Source organism: Streptopelia decaocto (assembly GCF_964273445.1).
Source record: "Streptopelia decaocto genome assembly, chromosome: 3".
Lineage (NCBI taxonomy): Eukaryota > Metazoa > Chordata > Aves > Columbiformes > Columbidae > Streptopelia > Streptopelia decaocto.
In genome coordinates, this window is record NC_138656.1 from 13,734,052 (window position 1) to 13,752,182 (window position 18,131).

The 18,131-nt window shown below is 44.0% G+C and overlaps 1 protein-coding gene across 2 annotated transcripts; it reads left to right on the top strand.

Annotated features, from left to right (window-relative positions):
• Nucleotides 1–138: 138 nt before the first annotated feature.
• On the top strand, nt 139–18,068 carry KAT14 (lysine acetyltransferase 14; the record flags this gene model as incomplete). 2 transcript variants are annotated; one of them, XM_082047829.1, is made up of 10 exons in its annotated part: nt 139–394; nt 2,461–2,579; nt 4,917–5,038; nt 7,519–7,700; nt 8,230–8,649; nt 9,580–10,151; nt 10,676–10,812; nt 11,322–11,497; nt 14,625–14,815; nt 17,449–18,068. In XM_082047829.1, 10 exons carry the CDS (start codon nt 139–141, stop codon nt 17,620–17,622), a joined length of 2,349 nt encoding a protein of 782 aa, XP_081903955.1. In that variant the 3' UTR covers nt 17,623–18,068. The 2 variants fall into 2 exon arrangements, with proteins under 2 accessions (XP_081903955.1, XP_081903956.1); XM_082047830.1 differs by having other exon boundaries at nt 8,233–8,649.
• Between the last annotated feature and the right edge of the window lie 63 nt (nt 18,069–18,131).

Sequence of the window (18,131 nt, forward strand, 5' to 3'; positions counted from 1 at the left end):
CCCAAAAGCTATAGGGTGGACACAAAACATTTTGTCTGTCATTGGTACTTTGACTGTGGAGACAGCACACACATCCAGAGTGGATGGACTTGTCAATGTGGGGAGGAATAGCTCCTTGTTACACAAACACCATCTAAGATGGCTAATAATGTTCACATGAGTGGGCTGCTGAGCCGCCACGATGATGAAGCCACCAGAACCTCCACCTCAGAGGGCCTGGAGGAGGGTGAGGTGGAAGGGGAGACCCTCCTGATTGTTGAGTCTGAGGACCAGGCTTCAGTGGACTTATCACACGACCAGAGTGGGGACTCTCTGAACAGCGATGAAGGTGATGCATCCTGGATGGAAGAGATGTCCTATTACTGTGAGAAGTGCCAGAAGTGGATTCCAGCAAGTAAGCCTGCCAGTTGTCTTGTGTCTCGCTTGCATCACTGGGGTTGTTGTTTGCAACACAGAATCACAGAATAGTATGGGTTGGAAGGGACCTTCAAAGATCATCTAGTCCAACCCCCTGCAATGAGCAGGGACATCTTCAATGAGATCAGGTTGCTCAGAGCCCCGTCCAATCTGGCCCTGAATGTCTCCAGGGATGGGGCATCTACCACCTCTCTGGGCAACCTGGGCCAGTGTTTCACCACCCCCATTGTAAAAGATTTCTTGCTTATCTCTAATCTAAATCTGCCCTCTTTTCCTTTGAAACCATTATCCCTTGCCCTATCACAACAGACCCCGCTAAAAAGCCTGTCCCCATCTTTCACCTCATAGCAGAGCTGTTCCAGCCCTCTGACCATATATGTGGCCTCCTCTGGTCCCTCTCCAGCAGGTCCATGTCTTTCCTGTACTGAGGGCTCCAGAGCTGGATGCAGGACTCCAGGTGGGGTCTCACCAGAGCAGAGTAGAGGGGCAGAATCACCTCGCTCGAACTGCTGGCCATGCTCCTTTTGATGCAGCCCAACATACAATTTGCCTTCTGGTCTGCAAGCGCACATTGCTGGCTCATGTCCAACCTTTCATCCACCAGTAACCCCAGGTCCTTCTCCACAGGGCTGCTCTCAATTCCTTCGTCTCTTACACTGTCCTGCATACCTGCAGCCCTCGTTCAGCTGTGTCCCATCCTGCGCTGAAGGAGAAAGGCTGTCTCGGCATTGCGTGGAGCCCGGAAGCCTGATGGCAGCAGTATGCGTTAGGCACTTTGATCCATGAACTGTGTGGGTGTCCAAAGCTGGCATTCCCTGTAAAGAAATAGGAATTTCTTCATTAATTAAAGAGCAAGGATGTGATTTGAGAAACATGCACACCTTTCCAAGTGTTGCTGGTGTGTTTAGGAGACTTTGGCTGAACAACTCAGCCTCTCTGCTCACTCAGATGAAGATAATGACCCTTGCTGTAAAGCTCTGCCTGTGGAGGAAAGGGTTTTGGGATAGTGTTACTTTTCCTCTTTTTTTTTTTTTTTTTTCCTGGTCAGTTTGTCACATCTGTGGAGCAGATAGCTAAATGTCAACTCTAATGGTTTCCCAATTATATGAATTTAATTTAGCTTTCACAGAAGCATGTCCAGCCTGTAGCAGCTAGCTCTGGGAGGTGTTTGGAGAGAGCTGCAGAACTTGATCCCTCTGCTTGACATAAGATAGATGCTGTTAGCAACAGACTAGAGTTTACTTTCTAAATTCTGGATCATCAGACTTTGGATGCATGGGCTTTTACAGGCAGTTGTATCCCAGCAGATCACTTTTGTTCAGACAAACTTTTACACAGGGTTAGCTTTACACAGCAAAGCATATACTGAAGTGCTTTGCTGATTTGTGATCTAATGCATCAATTGAAGTAAAGTGTTTCCTGGTAATGTTGGGCTGTTCTTTTATTTCTCAGTTTCAAGGAAAGAAGAAATAAATACCTTAAAGCTTCACACTATATCTGCTGCAAGTGCATCCTGGAGGCTGCTGTAAATGGGGACTGGCAACCTTACTCTAGTAGCATTTTGAGGACAGGGAAAGAGGGAGCTGTAAAGAAATGTAGTAGTGACTGGGAAGATGACATGGAAGAGAAAGCTTGTATATTCTGATAGCCTTTGCAGCAGCATACCATTTTTTAACACATCAGAGTGGGAAAACAGTTATTTATTGAAATAGATACATTATCCTCAGGAAGCAAGAAGGAATGAGAAATGCAATGGAAACAAGGATATCCTTGGCTTTGTACCTACAATCATATGTGAAATAAAATGCCCCTTTTCTATACCTTTGCTTTTCCCTTGGTCACTGCTGGCTGCCGCAACTGTGAAATGAATCTGTGCCATTGCAGAGAGTTCTGATGCTGGCTGGGAACTGCCTAGGTCTCTGGACTTTGAAAAAAAGGCAAAAAGTACTTTTCTGCCTGATGTTGTAGGGAATCCAAATCTCCTTTGCAGCATTTTTTTCTTATAAAGGGATCAATAAATTGATTTTTGACTATTCATTTCAGGTCAACTGAGAGAACAGCTCAGCTACCTCAAAGGAGATAACTTTTTCAGATTTACTTGCTCTGATTGCTCGGAAGATGGGAAGGAGCAATTTGAACGGCTGAGATTAACATGGCAACAAGTAAGTGCCAGCAGAACAACAATAGGACTTTCTAAAATTGTTGTCTGTTGTGTATGTGCTACGTAGAAAAGGAGGATCAGGTATAGGTAACAAAGAAATATATGCATGAACTTCAGAAATTAATTAGCTAAGGACTGTCTGCATATTAGAACTTGGGCATTTGGCAGGTAAATTGAAACATAATTGTATAAACTGCATTTTTTTTTCTCCTTTTTCTTCCCCTTATGTCGTTCATGAATTCATGGCTTCAGGCAGGTGTGGAAAAGCAAAAGTAATGCAATTTGGCTGATAGGCATGAACAGTTTTTTGTGTATATGAGCAAAGGTAAAACTAGTAAGGTGGCAACATACAAGCATAAAGCTTGCCGGCTCCCTGAACACAAAGCTCCAACCTGGCTGCTTCCTTGTTTGCAACAGTCCTTGCTAGAGTTTGCTCTTTCAGTCACTTGCACACTTGAGCAATCAAAATAATTTGCATTATATAGCAACTACCATATGGGTAGAGTGATGCATGTGCTTTTGCTCTAAGCAGGATGCTGAAGGAGCAGGCAGGCAGTGCTGTCTGCTTCTGCTAAAATGAATTTGATCGAGCAGTAGCTGCTGCTCAGCATTTAGTGTTTCCACTTGCTGAGCATCACGCAGTATGTGCAAGACATCCGTTTTATAGAACCATAGAATGTCCTGAGTTAGAAGGGACCCACAAGGATCATCAAGTCCAACTCCTGCCCCTGCATAGGACAACCCCACAGTTCACACCATGTGTCTGAGGTCATTGTCCAGTCTCTTCTTGAGCACTGTCAGGCTTGGGGCTGTGACACCTCCCTGGGGAGTCTGTCCCAGTGCTTCACCACCCTCTGGATGAAGAACCTTTTCCTAATATCCAACCTGTTTGCATCCTTTAGTACAGTAGTGGTGTGCTCTCTCATAGCAGATAATTTAAAACATTAGCTGTAACTCCTACAGAGCTCTTTTGTGGTGCCTGGTGCAGGGCTGTGCAGGGGAAATGGTTGGCACAGCAGCCTCTGGCCAGCACGCTGGCAGAGTTTCAGCAGCCTCAGCATCTGGAGAGCAAAGGCTGCCATGGCATTACACCCAGGTCTCTCCAGAGTGGCAAAGGGAAAGAAAAAATCAAGACAGGCAAGGAAGAAGGTCAACTAGTGAAGAGGCTGTCTCCCTAGGATTATCTGAAGTAGGAAAAATGGGGACAGTGATTTCTCTGGGTTTTTTTGGTTGTTGTTTGTTTTGTTGTTTTTTTTTTTCAGTGTGTGGCCTCAACAGATCCTTATCTTTAGTTAGCTGAAAAGATAATTGTTTCTGAAGTCCTGAAATGGTGTTGCACCTGACTTAAAACCAAAACAAAATACAACTACAAAATCCTAGGTAAATGGTTATCAAACTATGAGGAGTTATGAGATAGAAGTAGGCTACAAGGGACATTAAGGCTGTCTGTATTTAATCATGTTGTTATCTTCAGCAATGCATTTCAGAAGGTTACAGCCCACTGCATGGAGACCCGTCTGCCTGTTAAAAATACATTTCAAACTTCTCTGACAGTGAAGAATAAGTCCCTGTTGGAAATGGTATCCAACCGAGGATGTGTGATTATTGAGAGATGTTCCCATCCCAGCTGTATGACTTTAGTTGTATTCAAATGAAGTGGGTAAATGTAATTAACAGTTTGTCACCTAGGATTTACTTACAAAGAGGTGTGGTATTTTTCAAACCTGCCCTTTAGTTTAGATGTGTAACAGGTCAGACTGAGTTTGGTGGTAAAGCATGTGAATGAATGAGCTGTAAAAGGATTGTCTTTAATGGTTATCACCTGGAGTCAAACTTAATTCTTGCATACCCAGAACGATTAGTAGATATGTAATTTTACAGAGTTTACAGTCTCTTCAGTTTAAAATGTAACAGTAAGTATCTAGAAAGATGATTGTCACTACATTTCTGATGGATTAGATAGTGGGATTTCTTGTGGCCATTTTCTTGAAAGACTTGTTCCCTACCTCCATGCTACATTCAGATTCCAGTTGTGATATAATTAATTTATACAACCACTGTGAAATCTTGTATCTCAACATAAACCTGCATAACTAGGCATCTTGTTATTTCCCTGGGATGGAGAACTCTGTGGGAGACTGTGCATCTGACAACAGAAAGACAAGAATGGTCAGCGTGCAATCAGGAAGAAGATGTATTGCAGAAGTTGCCTGTGAGATGTTGCAAAAACAAGATACTTATGAGGGAGCACAGATTTGTCTGTGCGTGGTGGCTGTGGCGGGCAGTTCAGCAGATGAACCAGAAAAGATTCACTTGTATCTGATGTTTTCTGTTCCAGGTTGTCATGCTGGCAATGTACAATTTGTCGCTGGAGGGAACAGGCCGTCAGGGGTACTTCAGATGGAAAGAAGATATTTGTGCTTTTATTGAGAAACACTGGACTTTCTTATTAGGGAACAGGTAAAGATGCGATGTTTCCCTGAATGTCTGATTGATGAGCCAAAGGACTTAAAACCTGTTATGCAGGTGGACAAGAATCCTGATTAATTGGTGATGTCTCTATTGAGCCTCAGTAGTGAGAAAATGGGAGGATTTCATATTGAGAAACTGAATATATGCATGAGGGGTACTCTTTTCTTAGTAGGCAAAAACAACCCCACAAGTGTCACACAAAAGCAATATAAATGCATATATTTTAAGTTACTTCTCATTGTCCTGTAGGTAGCATATGAACCTACAAAGCCTTTGAATATTTCTAAATAGACACAACAGACAGGCTTGTCCTGATATCACTGGGTTTTAAAGTAAAAACAGGTTTAGCAAAGTACCATGTTACTTTGCTATAAAGCTTGTATGGATCCAGTTCTCCAAAAAGAAAAATTGTGCCTTGTCTGTGAGCCTGTGTTGGATCTTAATAAAATAGCTTTTACATAGCAGGCATTACAAACCACTGAGATGTTTTTCAGTGTGTGTAAAGAAAGAAGCTGTCAGGGTATGAATCTTTCTCATAAAGGGCAGCCTTCATAGTGTGATGATTTGTGTGCTGTATAGGTGAACGGCACATTTTTTTCTGAGGGTGCTGCAGCTGTCAAACACAAGTCTCATTATTAATGCACGTGCTATGAAGGCAGGAGAGGAACTGAGCAAGGCTTTGAAGTTGTAGAACTGATTGACTTCACAGCTTCTTTTCTTCCCCAGGGATTTCTCTGATGCAAGATCTGGCCTTTCTCCCTAACTGGATTTGCTTTTTGGTTTTACTTTCACTGCTTGTCTGTGCCTCCCTGCTCTGTTCTCAGAAATGTTAGTGTTTGTCCCCTCTGGACACCACAGGGACTCTGACAAAAAGGTACCTGAAGGCCCATTGTCCCTTGCTCAGGGAGCCATCACCTCCCAGTGTTTGCTGTTGCCTTTTGAGACCTGCCCTGAGAACAGGGCGCTCCTTGTTCTGATTAAATTCAGATGAAGTGATTACTGGCCTCAGACATAGTCTCCCCACTTGCCTGGACAAGCCACCGATGGAGCAAGGACAGCCGAACGATGTGTGTAGCGGTTCAGGGCATGCAATGCTTTACTTCCTTGGCATATTAAAATACAGCTTATCCAGACTTACTGTAACGCTCCAGACTCTGGTATGGGGCAATTGAGTTTAATCCTTCTTGTTTGAGGGTCAGTAGCCCAAGGTTTGTAACTGCAACACTCAGCAGTGAATACCTGCTTGGCCAAGCCTAACCCAAGTGCTGAAGCTTTTGCCAGTGGAGGTGTGCAAAGGCAAATAGGGATCCTGAGATCCTGTGCAAATAAGGGTTTTAGACTTTGCACCATGAACCCAGTTCTCCAGTAGCCAAGGGAGTACCTCAGTTAATGGTTACAGGGGCAATTTAAAAATATTTCTCATTTCTTCCCTAAACTGTGACCAGTTCTTAGAGGAAAAAAGGCGCTCAAATGCTCAATAGATGACACTGCCCTGCAGAGTGAAAGGCTGAAATGCAGTTCCCTGGTTCCAAGTGACCAAGGTGCTTCATAATTAGTTCAGTGGGTGTGGCTGACAAGTATGTTGACTAGTAGGGATGCCCTTTCATGGTATAAAAGAAAACCCCAAGCTAAAAGAGGGCTCCAGTATATATCACATGCATGTGTGTGGGACAAGCATATGTACTCTGTTACCTTGCTGCTTCTGCAGCTCACTTATCCTCAGTGATTTACTTTTCAGACTCCTAACTCTGCTTCTCTGCAGTGCCTGACAAGGCTGCAGCTGTGGAGGGCAGAGTGGTTGGATCGCAACCAGCTTTGTGAATTCAGCTTTTAGGGATCCTGTCCTGCAGCTCTGGGAGTGTGCTTTGCTAAATGAAATCTCAAAGTAGTCAAGGCAGGCATTTAAATTAAGTTTGTCTTTCCTTCTGGTTTATCACTACCTTTCCTTTGCCTCTCCCATCCTGTACACCCAGAGTCCTGTTCGCTGTCTTCAGTAATGGAATATGGCTCTGCAAAGTCAGGTCAACACAGGTAGCACTAGGATCCTGTTTCTGTTCTTGTATCGTCAAATTGTTAATGAAGGTGGCAAGGTCATCATTTGAAGGCTGAGGGTTCCAGTGGCAGGATAGACATCTACTCTGTAGGCTCAGTGTATGGCAGCTCATTGACAAAAGAAAAATTGCCATCTTGCCATGCTGTATTTGCGTGGCATTTATGAGAATATGTATGCAGCGCTTCACACATAAGAGCCCACCAGTACATTTTAGCTTGCCCTTCAGAGTGCTTAAAATTACTCAATCTTTCTCCTCTTTGAGGATGGGGTCATAAGGAGTATGTCATCCCTCTGCATCAGTGCCAGTGGCAGAAGCACTTTACCCTTTCCATCTTGGCAGAGGGAGGAGGCTTTAAGGTGGAAGCACAGCTGGCATGTGGGCACTTAACGCTTGTTTTTCCCTCTCCCACTGTAGGAAAAAGACCTCGACATGGTGGAGCACAGTCGCTGGCTGTCTCTCTGTGGGGAGCCCCTTGTTTTTCCGCTCAGGCGCACAGGAATTTGGAGAACCAGGATGGTGGAAACTGGTCCATAATAAACCCCCAACAATGAAACCTGAAGGAGAGAAACTGTCTGCATCTGCACTAAAGGCGAAAGGTAACTGTTTCCCCGATGGTGTGTAGGTTCCTAGCTGGGCCAGAGCTGACAGAGCTGGAAGTTTACTTAAAACCATGTGTCTGTGTGCACAGACAGCTTCTTAGTTTTGCTCTGCTGTAATGGTTGACTTAAGAGGACTATGGTGCATATACTGTAGTATGAGAAGCTTGTTGTATTTTATTACCTTTTTGCATTGTGCTGACTGATTTAAAGGCTTTTGAGATTTGTGCAGGGGTTTTTTTTAGCTGAAATCTGTAGTTTCTCTGCTCCTCTTTACCACGGGCAAGGTTTTTTTAACTTTTGTCACTGGATGCAAATTCCATTCTGTGCAGAGGAGCAAGACTGGGGCTTTAATGAGGCTTTAGTCATGCATTGGCTTTATGCTACGTGTCTTGGAGTGAATTTCTTGCATATTTTGAAAACACTTCTTCCAAAATTTGTAGTCCGGGTGTTCTTCTGACCATATAGTAAGTATGCAGTGACTGCAGGAGCTCAATGGCTGTTAGAATAAGCAAACTATCTTCTTTAGCAGCTTCAAAGCCACCTCTGGATCCCATCATTACTGTGGAAGGACTCAGGAAGCGGGTAAGCCGCAATCCAGTCGAATCAGCCATGGAGCTGAAGGAGAAGAGATCTCGTACTCAGGAAGCCAAGGATATTCGGAGAGCCCAGAAGGAGGCAGCCGGCTTCCTGGACCGGAGTACTTCCTCCACTCCCGTTAAATTCACCAGTCGAGGCCGTCGTCCTGATATTGTCCTTGAGAAAGGAGAGGTGATTGACTTCTCCTCCTTGAGCTCTTCAGATCGTACTCCTCTGACAAGCCCTTCTCCGTCCCCATCTCTGGACTTCTCTGCTCCTGGCACTCCAGCCTCGCATTCAGCTACTCCCAGCCTTCTCTCAGAAGCAGATCTCATCCCAGATGTCATGCCACCACAGGCTCTGTTTCACGGTAAGAGATGCCATGATTATAAGTCATCCATAGTTATCAAGTAAGACGTTAAAAAATAAAACTTCCAATGAGCTGTAGGATCTTTTCAAGAAAAGATGGAAAGTAACTGGTAAAATTCCATTTGTCTTAGTTGCATGTAAATCTAGATTAGTTTTCTATAGTTGTATTGCCAGCTTCTAAGGCCAGAAGGCCATTATCGTCTTCTGAGGGATGCTGAATAAACAGTGGATAGAAGATTTCAGCTAACAACTGTTGCACCCCTCCATATAAGCATTTCACTGCAACACAGGTTACGGTTAGATAGCAACTCTAATTTTGTCTCAAATGCTTTTAAATGGGAGAAATTTTGTTCTTATGGTAATGTTCCACTAGTTTTTTAAGTTTGAACATCCCAATTAACAGATGCAAAATTTCAGTCAGGTTGCAAAGTAGTGGTGCAGGCTGAATGCTGTTAGTTCCTTAAGGAGACAGATCTCAATCTAATCAGGAAAGAAGAGAATAAAGCACTTACTGATGGAAGGAAGGATAGTCAGCTTCTGTAGAGGGACAAATCCTGTGCTTCTGTAACTCCTACTTGTTCCCTCAGATTAAACAGAACTTCTCCAGGATAAGCTAGTTTACCAGGTTGACCATTTGATCTTCTGGAATTTTCAACACTTTAGCATTTGTCAAAGAACATGAGCTTGCAGCTCAGGTATGCTATGGTTTTGGATGCCAAACTGCAGGAAGATTGATTCTGTGTCCTGAAATTGGACTCCTTATGCTGTCTCATGTTGAAAATCAAGAGGTCTAGAAGTATATAGAAAATGGAGTGTATTGGGTAAAGCTGCATTATTTTTCCTTAGCAGAAAAGTCCTGTGACAACCCTTTTTGAAATGGGGCTTTGATGTTTACATTTTTTTTCCTGGATTATTTTGATCTTTTGAACAGATGATGAGGAGATGGAAGGGGATGGAGTCATAGACCCAGGAATAGAGTATGTGCCCCCTCCCAGTGGGACAGCCAGCGCTGGCACTGTGATAGCGAGCAGAAAAAAAGTGAAGACAGCTGAGCAGATCAAGCAAGAAGTAGAGAGTGAAGAAGAAAAAACAGAAAGGATGGAAGGGGATAGTGAAGATCCTGAAGAGTCAAACACATCTCTGCAGGTGAGGGGACGAGACAAGAGGAAGCCACAGCTGGAGAAGGATGCTAAACCCAGAGCTCCCAAGCATACCTCTGTTAGCATCTATGAGGAAAAGCTGCTGCTGAAGAGACTGGAAGCTTGTCCCAATGCCACGAGCATGACCCCAGAGGCCCGGAGACTGAGGCGCAAGCTGATAGTCAGGCAGGCCAAGAGGGAAAGAGGACTGCCACTCTTTGACTTGGACCAAGTTGTGAACGCTGCACTGCTCTTGGTTGATGGGATTTATGGAGCCAAAGAAGGAGGTGTTTCCAGGTCCCCGGTAGGGCAAGCAACATACAGAACTACTAGCCAGGACTTCAGGATCTTGGACAGATACCAGGTGAGTGTTTCCAAATCTAACTGAGCTTTTGGCACAGGTTATTTTAGAACTTTTGCTGCAGACGGCAGTGTCACCCGTGGATGTTTGCCTCCCAAAGTGAAAAGGATTATGTGAATAAGACTCATTTTGACTTGGGGCTGTGTCCCACCAATGTTCTCACAAACCCCTTTCTTCTTGGGACATGCTCATACCACATAGCTGTCTATCAGCGTCAGCACCACAAATGTCTCTGTATTTGTACTCCAGCCCTGCCCAAACATTGGTGGAGTCCTGAAGTAACCAAATAGGCGTTTGCTCTTTCATGCTATGTAGGAGAGAGATCACTTGCAGCGCTTTTCTGAGTCATGTGTGCAGCTAAATCTGAGAGTGCACAGCAAAGTCCTCTGAGGTGGGACCATCATGCTATGGGTCCAGTCCATCCTATCACATTGGATGGCCTTTATTCTCCCTCTGTTGATATGAGTCCCCTGTTTTAAGTCATTGACTAATGTTCCTGAAATGTTCTGCATTTTTTGTGCATATAGACAATGCTGCCAGCCATGAAGGGATATCGACAGCAGACAACAAAGTTTCTGTATCGACTGGTAGGCTCAGAAGACCTGCTGACAGACCACAGTATTGTCAGTCCTTACACATCCCGTGTCCTGAAACCTTACATCAGGTACAGCTGGCCAGAGGGTGAATTTGCTCTTGGCTTGTGAACTGACAGCCCATGGAGAGGACACCTTTCTTGGGCAGTGCTCCTCACTCATCCTTGAAGTACAACCCAGTATACTATAGTAACTCTGAAATCATAGTGTTTTGTTTAGCTGAGTAGTTAATCTGGCTCTGCACTGGGAAGGGGAATCTCCAAGAGGGGGCAGAGCAAAGAGGGAATCACCATAGTCATTCAGTGCAAGTTGCACCTGCTTTTGGGTCAGGACAGTGATTTTCTTGCTCCTGTGGTAAAGAGAGGCTGGCTTCACATGCTACAGATCCAAGGAGTGTCCTAGCCTCTGACACAAGGGTGTTTTTTCTGAGCTGGGTGCTGCTTTCTTATACGAATGCCAGACTTGTTTTGTTCCAAGCTGAGCATGTCAGAAAATATTTCATGGGCAGTACCCATTCAGCTGCAGTGGCAGTTATTGTTGCTCACTCACCTTTTGTGTTTGCTTTTCATGTTATTGGCAGGCGTGACTATGAGACAAAGCCCCCAAAACTCAGGCTGCTGGCAGAAATCCGGGCGTATCCACACAGGAATGATCTCAACTGGAAGGCTGAGCGAGAAGCACCCATTGATTACTGCTATGTTCGCCCTAATCACATCCCCACTATAAACTCCATGTGCCATGAATTCTTCTGGCCTGGTAAGATTCCTTCAGTGCTTGGTTTTCTAAGAAGGAAGTGCTTTTCTTCAGAAAAAGATATTCGCGGGCCAAATTTTTGTTCAGTTGGTGTCTGGCTTGATTCTTAGAAAACCATTATCTGATGTCGCAGGAATGCAGTTCAGATGGAGACATGGGTTTGGTGTCTTTGTCTTTTGAGATCATTTAGAACTGGGCAATTAGGCCCTAATTAGCACAGCACTTAAAGAAAGAGGTTGTTTTGGATAACACCATTGATGCCAATAGGAGTAGTCAGTTACTAAAATTAAGCATCCAGTGAAACGTTTTGCAGAATCTGGGGCAAAGTAAACAGTTTTATACCAGAGATCTACTGCTCATTAGCTTCATAAGGAAGTTTCTTCCTAGCAGCCATAAGCTGCATATGTTGGAGTGAGGTTTGCAAATTGCACTTACAACTGCCACCTTTGCTGTGGTGTCCTTTATTTCTTCAAGCCTCAGTATTTGCAAGGTATGGGAAAGCCTGGGTATTGATTTTTATGTGTCATTTCTGGAACTATAGGCTCTTTGGGACTGTGGCTGCCCTTTATGGGAGCAGTTATGAGGCTGTAGTCTCTAGTTTTTCTGAAATAATAATAGTGATGTTCAACTAATGCATGGATCAGCTTCTGATCAACAAACAACATGGCAGACTAATTAAGTTAACAGACAGTACACACCTTTATTCCTTCCAAGTAACTGCTTTACATTTTGATTTCCAGATAGTGATTCAACAGGGTTTGTAGTTCAGCAGTGCTCATATGCTGCAGTCAGGATCCAAGCTCTTTGTGCTACTCATTGTCCAAACTGTACAATTCAGGGGAGATAACATGACATATCTTCCCTTTCACAAGCTGTTTTGGAGCTCATGAGGGACACTTGCAATTCCAACAGAAGCGCAACACCTTTGTCATAGTCTCTCCTCTTCTGATAACGCATTTGAAGTTCTGGCCAAGTTGGGTCGTACCTTCATTAAGTTCTTCAGGACTCACCCTGTTTTATTTAACATAAGGAGCGTGGGTGTGTTCCACCCAACTGTGAACTGTTCATCGTTAAATCAGAAAGCTGACACTCCCATCGGTCTCCAAACAGGAATTAAAATCTCTTCCATGGTGTAAATTTACTGAGGCTGAGAGTCTACGATTTATTGCACCTTGGTTCTGTTTTAGCAGGCGAGATAAGTGAGGTGATGATGCTTTAGGAGATAAAGCACAGTGTCTTTGTGGATGTGAAGGCTTTAGCTTCACAACAGGCTAGTACAGTTGTGACAGGTGGTGGGATATGGAGCTGGCAGTGTTGTTCAGAGAAACAGCTGAAATTCCACCTACGTTTAGGCATCTGAAGCAAGTGTGCTTGGAGATGCTATCATCCGTAAATGACATCTTAGGTACACTCAGTTGTCTTCTAATAGTGATGCTCTCATTGACTGAGTCCTTAAGTTTTAGGCACTTGACCAGGTGGGGCAAGCCCAGACCTTAGTTCTTCCACCTCTCCATATCCTTCCTGTCAGAGTTCTTGTTTCTCACAAGGCAGAAGCAAGTTTGCTGGTAGTTACCACAAATGAGCTGATGTGAAGCAAGATTTCCCCTTGTTGTTTCTCACAGTGTCTTGTGCCTTCATGTTCTAACGGGAAACATCTCCTGAGTGGTAAACCCTACTGAGCTAAGCATCTTCCTATAGGAATAACTGTGTGCGGAGGGGACGGCACCGTTTTGTAGACGTCAGTGTGCTCAGGGCAATGTAGCATTCCTGTACAGACATGCTGTAAGGCACTTCCCAGTTAGTTGCAGCCTTGAGATAATTAATGTGGCTCCCTATTGCCAATTGATTCCTCCCACATCTTACTCCACCCAGCTTACTTTCGAGCAAGAAAATAATTCACCCGCTTATTTGTGCCTAGTGCTTGATGAAGTCTTGCATCTCATCAAGGGAGATAAACATTACGGGAAGACACACTCTGCTGTTTTGTTATCTCACATTCCAAATATATCCATGAATGCCAGTTTGAGGCTGAAACTAACATTTATGGCACAGCTCCACTATGTCTTGCACTTCATTTAGGGCCTGTCCACACAAATTACCAAGCAGTCTTCTGTGCTGTGAACTGCACTGCCCAGCCCGAACGTGGTGTGTGGATCTTCTTAGGCTGCCACAGCAACATAATTAGGTAAGGTAACAAACTCCACTCAGAAGTCACCAGCTTCAGGCGTTTCTGTCCAGCCTCTCATTCACAGAAGCACCACTGCCTGAGAGGCTACTTTGTGCCCCAGCTTAGAGAATTTGCACGCTAAAAGCAAATGTTGTGATAGTGTTGAAGGCTGTGGTCAGGTTCACAGTGCAGGTCCACAAACAGCTGAGTGTGCACAGCAAAGGAAGCAGCAGGAGCTCAAGACGAGGTGGAGAAAAGAGATGAGAACCTTAGGCGGGTAATGCTATCAAAGCTGAAGCCCAGTCTCGTGTCTGCTGCGTCAGTTTGCAGGAAGAATGGGACGGTTGACCCAGTCTGTCAGGCTGATCCACTCTAAACTGTCCGCCCTTTCTTTGTCTTCAGGCAGGTCCTCAGCATTTGCTGACTGGAATAGGAATAGTGTACATCAGCCCGGTGCTGGCCCAGCCCAGGTGAAATGGAGAAGCAAACCCTTATCCATTAACATTATTGCAGCCCTTAGCAAACTTGGGCAAAGGGCACAAACTTACATCTGGACATGCAAGTATCTTTATCCACATCCATACTGAGAATGGGGTTCTTAGCAGAGTCTGCTGGTATGGCTTAGAATACAAACAAAGGATCAGTTTGGTGCTGAGGTCATGTAATTTTTTGAAAAATCATTTTGTTCTAGAAAACATGCTTTTTGAGTTTTAGTTTCACCCTTGAGTCAGCTCAAGAAATCAGCTGTGTTAATTTTTCCATACAAGAATCCCCACCTAGTGAGCACATCTCGTTTTGTCTGCTTGTTTGGGTAAAGCATCTCTCAATCTCAGAGCTTTGAAACAAAGGTAAAAGGTAGGGATCAAGTGAGTGTTTCTAAAAGGCCTTAAAACCCTGAATTTCTGTGCAAGTGTGACACTTTTGTTTTGTTTTGCAATACTTTCAACTGCTCTTTCTCCATAGGAATTGATTTGTCAGAATGTCTGCAATATCCAGACTTCAGCGTTGTCGTCCTTTACAAGAAAGTTATCATTGCCTTTGGCTTTATGGTGCCAGATGTGAAATACAATGAAGCTTACATCTCTTTTCTGTTAGTTCACCCTGAGTGGAGAAGAGCTGGGATTGCAACCTTCATGATTTACCATCTTATCCAGGTAATGGAAAAAATCCCATGTCTCCTAAGGAACTACCTCTCCTTGTGGGCACACATGCAAATATTAGAAAGTAAGAAGTGTTGTTCCTCCTTTCTGTCTCTTTCCCATTGCTGTTTTTTTGCTTACACACCTGCACAGATTGTCCACTGTCAGCAGCTCATGTGAACATTTATGGTGGGAAATCACTTCAAAAGCAGAAACTAGAATATATTTAGAAGAATAACCATACTGGACAGGTCCTTGGAATGACTGAGGTGCTGTGGATTTATGACTGTCTTGGGATTAACCTTGTGTTCTTCAGTGGTCAATAGTTCACATAACAGTAATACCATAAATTTAGGTGTTAAAGGAGGGAATGAGATAATAGTGGGGAGGTTCAGTTAGAATCTATTGCAGCTTTCTTGGCTACACCTGAGAGTTTATTCCGTGACAAGGGCTGTTGCATTAAATCACTTGCTGATCTTAATCATTCTCTTTCACTTTTAATACTCTAGTTCCAATCCAGCTGAGTTGAAGTTAAAGAATAAGCGCTTGTAAACTCAGTCAGATTTGTTCAGACTAGCTTGTACTGGGCTTTGTTCCACAGGCACACTTGGGAAAATTAATCTGAGTTTACTAAACGGGTGGTATTAAAGTAGTTAAACTTCATTAAATCTCTGAAGAATACTGTTATTCAGGTGGCCTTAATTCTATTCACTTTCTTGAATTAAATTGCAGGAAAGCCAGTCTAATTTTGAGTGAAGATGCAGACGGATGGCATTTTCAGAGCCCAGCTGTGCCTCTTCAGGGTCCACAGTTTTACCACTCCCTGAACTCTCTTGGCAGACCTACCAATGTGAAACATTCCTTAACTTGTTTTAGTCAAGATGAGCTGCACTAGCAAAAGCTCACCCTTGAAGCCCTTTTCCTCATACTCATTTAGCTGAAGAGAAGTAGGGAGTGCTGGCAGAGCCTCAGGAACAGTGATCTGTAGCTTGGAAAAGCATATTCCACTGAGGGTATCTCTTCTGGGCCACCCAAGGGTAACTCTTGTACCTACACAGCTCTCTGCAGTGTCCACCTCTCTGTTGCTCTGCATATTGACACAGGCCACTAACTAACCTACTTTAAATTCATCCCTCACATTTCCTGAGTGTCTCTGTGTAAAGCATTTAAGTAAATTGCCCTCAACTGTAGTCTGTTGATGGGAGATGTCAACACCCAGTGAAAACAGGCATGAGCGATGCGCCAGGGTTTGCAGAGATCCATCAGCTGGAGTCCTGTCTCTGCAGCAGACCTGAGATGTGTTGGCAAGTCAGCTGTAGAAAGTCATCACAGCTTTTTGTAGGATGTATCACAGCCAATTAACCTAATTCTGCTTGCAGGGAAACTAGCATAAAGTTATCACATTGAGGAAAGCCAGGCAGGTTTGAGGCTGATTAGGCTTGCTAGCATTGTGAGATCACTAGTATACTGTCAGCTCACATTAGATTTATTTTTCCATTGCCAAGTATCTGTCAGTAGTAGAAGGTATCTAGTCACGGAAGAGAAGAAATGGTGGTTGTGACCTTCTGTTCCTCAGTTGCCAGATTGTATGTGCTGCTTCGCAGCCTGCTTGGGCTGACACCATGTCTGTAGCTAGAGCCGCTTTCATAGCCTGTTTGGTTTAAGGGTAATTCTCTGTCTCTTGGATCAGTGTGCTGAGTTTGGGGATGGATTCTTGGGAACAGCATAATCTGACAGAAAATGTGTTGATGCAAATGATGCCTTTCTGATGGGTTTGTTTTCAAAAGTTATCCTCTAGTGCATCTGGCCCAAAGGACTAAACTGCATCTTCTTGCCATCTCATTCCAACTTCCTTTTCCCAAAAACAAACCCAGATTTTTTTCTTAAATCCCTGTGAGAGTGTGAGAGCTTTCCCTTTGAATAATCTACCATGAAAATTTTGTAAAGGGTGTTAACTGTTCCCACTTAGAGTTACAATACATTCAATTTAAATAGAACGCTATTAAAACACTAGATGAAAGCAGGGAAAAAAATATTATATCAGCATGTTTATCAGAAAGCTGCTGGTTAGAATAATCAGCTGCGCCATTTGCCATCTGAGCTGTATTCCCTGCCTTCTCAGGAGGTGAGTGCTGTGCCCTGAAGGATGGGAGAGGAGCTGGGTGGGATAGACAGGAATTCCAGTGTGACAGCCCAGAGGTGCGCTGGGGCTGCTGGTGCAGTCCCGGAGAGCTCAGCTCTGTTTGCTGACAGGGAGGAGCGCAGCGCCTGATCCTCTGGCATGTTTTGTCTTTTCTTCAGGCCATTGTTAAAATGTATTTGAGATCAGTGCTGCACACCAAGATTATTTTTAATTAACAATTACTTAGCAATTGACAATGGAAAACTGACAAATTATAGTCCAAAACTTGTTTTCCTTGTCAGAGAGTCCACGTTTCCCAGAAACAAAGGCTCGGAGGAACAGCAGTGTTCCCTTTACCTTTCAGCTGCTATTTGTGGTAACTTCTGTGTTGAGGCCTGCGATTTTCTCACATTACCTCAGTAACTCAAATACCTGACCTGATGAATCTCTTCTCCTCCACATTCCCCCAGGGGCCATCCCATTCTCTTGCTGTGATACTTTTCTTTTTTCCCCCCTCCCTTGGCAGACCTGCATGGGCAAAGATGTAACCCTTCACGTCTCTGCAAGCAACCCTGCTATGCTGCTCTACCAGAAGTTTGGATTTAAGTCTGAAGAATACATTTTGGATTTTTATGACAAATATTATCCCTTGGACAGCAAGGAGTGCAAGCATGCGTTCTTTCTCAGGCTGCGGCGCTGATCCATTGGAGCTGTCTGTGGGTTTGTAAAAAGCCCAGTCCATCAAGCGAGGAACTACCACTGCTTTCAGTGGAGAACGTTGGCTGCCATGTGAGAACTGGAAAACACCGATGCCTTTGTCCCTAGGACTTTCAGTGTCAACACTGCTATGTTGTGTGCTGAAACTGCAATCCAAGAGGACTGATTCCTGCACTCCAAGGGGAGAGGCCTGGAAATGCCAACTGGGACATGCTGAAACCACTGGAAGACTGAAATTCTCTATAGGGAGTTTTCCTGCCACTGTTACTTTGGAGAGCCTCATTGACAAACAGACAAACAAAATAAACACACAAACAAAATTACTTGTCACTTCAGAGGGGCCCATGGATTTCTGATTTTGAAACCCAGTCCCAAGTTTTCTGTTTCTGTTTTTGTTTATGGGAAATGAACATCTAAACTTAAATCATCCACAGTGTTCCTGTGATTTGATCGCTTTGTTAGGAACCAGTTATTGAATCTATGAAGAGAAAT